The sequence below is a fragment of the Ictalurus furcatus genome, chromosome 8 (assembly GCF_023375685.1).
Source record: "Ictalurus furcatus strain D&B chromosome 8, Billie_1.0, whole genome shotgun sequence".
NCBI classification, from domain to species: domain Eukaryota; kingdom Metazoa; phylum Chordata; class Actinopteri; order Siluriformes; family Ictaluridae; genus Ictalurus; species Ictalurus furcatus.
In genome coordinates, this window is record NC_071262.1 from 1,615,982 (window position 1) to 1,620,981 (window position 5,000).

The 5,000-nt window shown below is 43.4% G+C and overlaps 2 protein-coding genes across 2 annotated transcripts in view; both read left to right on the plus strand.

Annotated features, from left to right (window-relative positions):
- Positions 1-3,774, plus strand: part of jakmip1 (janus kinase and microtubule interacting protein 1) — a 14,923-nt gene extending 11,149 nt beyond the window's left edge. Inside the window, exons 9-13 of the mRNA XM_053630755.1 lie at positions 532-651; positions 1,089-1,214; positions 2,288-2,371; positions 3,112-3,174; positions 3,270-3,774. Coding sequence (XP_053486730.1) covers positions 532-651; positions 1,089-1,214; positions 2,288-2,371; positions 3,112-3,174; positions 3,270-3,434 — 558 coding nt within the window. The 3' untranslated portion in view covers positions 3,435-3,774. The remainder of the gene's footprint in view (positions 1-531; positions 652-1,088; positions 1,215-2,287; positions 2,372-3,111; positions 3,175-3,269) is intronic.
- A 781-nt stretch (positions 3,775-4,555) lies between these two features.
- Positions 4,556-5,000, plus strand: part of LOC128611241 (janus kinase and microtubule-interacting protein 3-like) — a 6,897-nt gene continuing 6,452 nt past the window's right edge. The window contains exon 1 of the mRNA XM_053630618.1: positions 4,556-4,567. Coding sequence (XP_053486593.1) covers positions 4,556-4,567 — 12 coding nt within the window. The remainder of the gene's footprint in view (positions 4,568-5,000) is intronic.

Genomic DNA, 5,000 nt, shown 5'->3' on the forward strand with positions numbered 1-5,000 from the left:
TTCATCTGTCTGTGTGCACTGGTGTGCCTGTATTTCTCTGGCTGTCAGGAGATGACCTACAAACATGATGGTAAGCACTAGGTTTAGAGCATTGTGTGTGTATGTGTGTGTGTGTGTGTGTGTGTGTGTGTGTGTGTGTGTTGTTTGATTTGGTTCTATGCATATTATGGTCTGACCTCTAGGCAATTTCTTCTTTATCGATTGGGAGCACCTCAGATAACAACGTATAACACAATATAGGTCAGGTTCTAAGGTCCAGCTGTAATGTTACCCAAATAACGTTCCTACAATGTTCTGAAAACATATTACGCAGGGCTGTTTTGCTCCACGTTGTTTCGCTGTAATACAGTAAGCTAGCATTGTGGAAACGTTTGTGCAGCAGCGTTGTAGGAACCTCACCGAATCTGACAACGTTCACAAAGCATTCATAACTGGAACAAGATGTCTGGGCTGCTCCGAGACCAGTTCTGCATAATATCTCCTCAGTCGCTTGAATCATTTCAGCTGTTTGCATCTTTCTCCCTCTCTCAGAGGCATGTTGTGGAGACATATTTTGGATTTGATGAGGAGTCTATAGATTCAGAAACGTCGTCCCTGACGTCGTACAACACAGATCATACCCCGGTGACCCCAGAGGAGGAGCTTGAGGAGGTAAGTAATCAAACTGGCACTCGGTTGTGTGTACCCCAGCTGAAGCATTCCAAGCGAAGCAAAACCTAGATGTGAGAGGGTCTTAAAATTGATACTGAACGAAAGTACAACACTCATTACAAAAATAAACGATGCCGTATATATATATATATATATATGAACTGTTAATAAATATTAACATAAATAAATTATATACATCCAAACTGAACTGAATAATAAATAAAAAACCAAGACGTCTGAAATGAAATAAAAAAAAAACACTTCAAATAACACAACAAAAATATTTGTCCTCGATACTTCTTATTTCGCCTCTAGAGGCCGCTCTCGTGCTGTATATCAGGAATCGGTTCTCAGTGCTGATCAATGGGTCGTTTCCTGTGTCATCCAACTTCTACAAATATATGTTCGTGCTGTTTTTCCCTCCTGTGATTGGTCAGGCCTTCTCCAGAGAGGAGGCGGAGCTTCGTTTTCGGCAGCTGACTCGAGAATACCAGGCACTTCAGCGAGCGTATGCTCTCCTCCAGGAGACCACGGGCCCTCTTGACCCCGAGAGACACTGCAGGGTATGCTCTTATCACGCAGACGCACACATCCCCTGCATTGCACTCGTACCCGAGACACTTGTGACCAGCGTTCCCCTATGTTGCACGCACAAGCATGTCTGCTTTTATTTCGCCGTCTGTTTTCCGTTCATTTCTCGGCAGGGTTAAATCGACACCCCGAACGTTCGGATAAACGGCATTAAAACGTACAGTAGTGCAGTTTTACAGTAGTGCGTCTCGTCTCGCCATGCGTTGTATTGTACATCAAGCACAGCCTGATGGATCGGAAGCAGAATCTTGACATGCATTGAGGACCGTTAAAGAACTCAGAAGTAGAGCAAGAGTACATCCTTGATCAAAAATGGCTGCCACTGATTCCTTAATTAGAACTAAAGTCAGGAAGCTCATATCGTATAGAGATAACCTAGCAATCATTTCTGTAATATGTAGGAGGGAAATAAAAATACACAGAAGTAAGGCTGAGGCTGATTTCTGTCTAGCCCAGACTGTAGGTTCCTGTAGCCCATCGCTGACAGTGAAATGCCCTCTGTTTTTGTGTGCATCGTGGGCTAATTTTATTCGAGACCGCTTTACCGAAACATCCTTAAAACATAGTGGATTACTTTCTCTATGACGTGTTTTTCAAAATCCTGGAGAAACTAGACGGAAGTAGACTAAACAAACATTGTCCGAATTAGACGCTTGTGTTTTCTGTGATTTAAACCTCAAAAAATAAAAATAAATAAATAAATAAATTCTGTTCACCGGTAATTGAATATTATCGATTATAATCGATTTGCCTGTAAAATTAAAGTCTTTCTCTATGTCATCGTTCACATCTTAATGGTAGGCCTTGCCCAGATTCTGAGCAAAGTTCACTGCATATTGATTGAAAGCTACTGAATCGAATTGGGTAGATTCATTATAGTAGATTCATCGGTCTTATCAAACATCTGAAGGTTTTGCCTTATGAATCGAAATTGTATCATGTGGAAGTTAAATAGCGTCCTGTTTCACTCCGACCCAAATGAAGCTGTGTGTCTCCAGTCTGCCGTAGGCTGGCTCTCTGATCGGCTATGTGCTCTGTCCGTCAGACGCGGGAGCAGCTGCAGGCCGAGCTGAATGCCTGCCAGGCGAGGAACGCTGACTTGGAGAGGAGCCTGGCAGAGAAGGGGCAGGTAAAGAAGAAAAGGGACGTGGAGAAGAGACGTCTGGCATCTGGCGTCTGGCTCTGTTCTCATTGGCTTTGCTGCTTGTCTGTCTGGCAGCGGCGTTTGTGTGCCGGTGCCAGTCCGACTGACAGCCTGGCACACAATCGTGTAACCTTAAGTGCTTGGCAGCTCAGTTCTAATGCACGTCTTCCTTCTCGCTGAAGCCCAGACAGAGTGGCAAGTCATCATCATTTATTCAATCTAATCTCGTAATACCTATATCATAAACAATTGTTCCACATAAACCAAGCTAGTTAGAAAATCATTGGGGAAAACACCGACCCGCACCGCGATTGTGGTGTATCCTGATCACGTTCTGCCACAGCGTACAGTATATAAATCAGCTATGTTGGGTTTAGGTGGTCAGTACACTGATCCGCTTCTTCTTACGTGCATGATGCCCATTAGCCGTCTAGTTTATACACACCTGTGGCCATGCTAGTACAGGTTCGTGCACGCTTTCCGATTGGTTAGCTTGTGTTTCTGTTCTTTTTGGACTTTTGCATGCTTCATAAGAAACTCTGGCCGCTGCACTACCTTTAGCGCTGACTTTATTTATTTATTTATTTATTTATTTATATGTGCGCTTATCTATGTCTGAATAGGTATGTATGCTTGCTAATTTGGATATATTCATGTTTCCTCATGAGCGCAGATGCATCCTGGGTTTGTGTGTGTGTGTGTGTGTGTGTGTGTGTGTAATGCAGGACTCAAAGTGGGTGGAGGAGAAGCAGAATCTCATTAGGATAAATCAGGAACTAAGAGAAAAGGTATTTCCTCTTCTTACACGCACTTACACGTACATTTTTTTAGCAATACATGCAATGGAACTGTGTGTGTGTGTGTGTGTGTGTGTGTGAGATAGATAGACTTACTGGAGCAGTCCGAGCTGCGTTTGCGCTCCGAGGTGAGGGACACACAAGACCAAAATGAGCTGCTGGAGTTCCGTATACTCGAACTGGAAGTAAGAGAATCCTATGTTCCCACGGCAACAACCAGGGCTGTCCGAACCCCACTGCTGTCTGCATGAGCCAAATATGTAGATGGCTATACATGCATACGCACACACACACACACACACACACACTTGCACTGCATCTGTGCATTTTTATGTTAAATATCCATCCCTGTCATTTTGTTATTCTGTTTAATTGATGTACTTTATTGTTTTCTTCAGTTGAATAGAAGCTGGAATAAAATTGATTTGAATCAAGCTCCTCACCATTATGATTTATTTTTTTTTGACTCCATTTCCCGCATGTTATACCCGTTGTGTTCTGCATGCACATGCGCTTGCGTTGCATCGCGTGTACTTGTGAGCACACTCTCGTCTAGACCGATCTCCATGTATATTCTTTTAGACATCATCATCATCATCCCAAATTTCCGAGTCACATGTTGCTTTATTTTATTTATTAAAAGAAAAATAAAAAATTTTTTGTAAGAATCATATTTCCATTTCTAAATTCGGCATGTGCCGGGATTACATTGTCGTATTATAATAATAGTGTAATAGAATATCATGTTCTTGTGTGTTTTCAGATTAGTATGACAGATTTGATTGAATTTTCAGAATTATATGAGTGCCTTGTCTAAAATCTATGACCCATTAAATTTCACCAAAATAACGAACACGCACTATATGGCCAAAGGTATGGGAACCATCACACCCATGTGCTTGTTGAACATCCCGTTCCAAATCCACAGGCATTCATGTGCTGCATTGCTGCCATAACATCCTCCACTCTTCTGGGAAGGCTTTCCGCTAGATTTCGGAGTGTGGCTGTGGGAATTGGTGCTCATTCAGCCACAAGAGCTTTAGCGAGGTGTCCGGTGAGAAGGCCTGGTGTGCAGTCGGTGTTCCAATTCATCCCAGATGTTTTCAGTGGGGATGAGGTTAGGGTTCTGTGCAGGCCATTCGGGTTCTTCTACACCAGCCTCGGCAAGCCATGGATCTTTCGCGCACAAGAGCATTGTCATGCTGGGTATCTTCATTTCAGTGAAATCTTAATGCTACAGCACACAGATAGGGGCGGCTGTGGATCAGGTGGTAGAGCGGGTTGTCCACTAATCGTAGGGTTGGAGGTTCGATTCCCCACCCACGTGACTCCACATGCCGAAGTGTCCTTGGGCAAGACGCTGAATCCCAAGATGCTCCCGATGGCAAGTTAGCGCTCTGCTACCATTGGTGCATGGCAGCTCTGCTACCATTGGTGCATGGCAGCTCTGCTACCATTGGTGTGTGTGTGTGTGTGTGTGTGTGTGTGTGTGTGAATGGGTGAATGAGAACCAGTGTAAAGCGCTTTGGATAAAAGTGCTATATAAGTGCAGACCATTTACTTTGTTGCAACAATTTTCGGGAAAGCTTACATCCTATTGGTCATATAGTGTAAGAGACTTCTGTGCCTCAGTATATGAGAGACTTTATTTCTGGAGCATGCTGCCTATGTACCATAGGTAGGCGTAGTGACCATATTCCAAATTGTCCTGAATTACAACACTATATGCATAATGAATATTACAATGAATAGCCCCTATTACTGATTAGCAGCGCATGCCTGATATCGACGCACCGGTTTATTTTGTTCGATGAAAT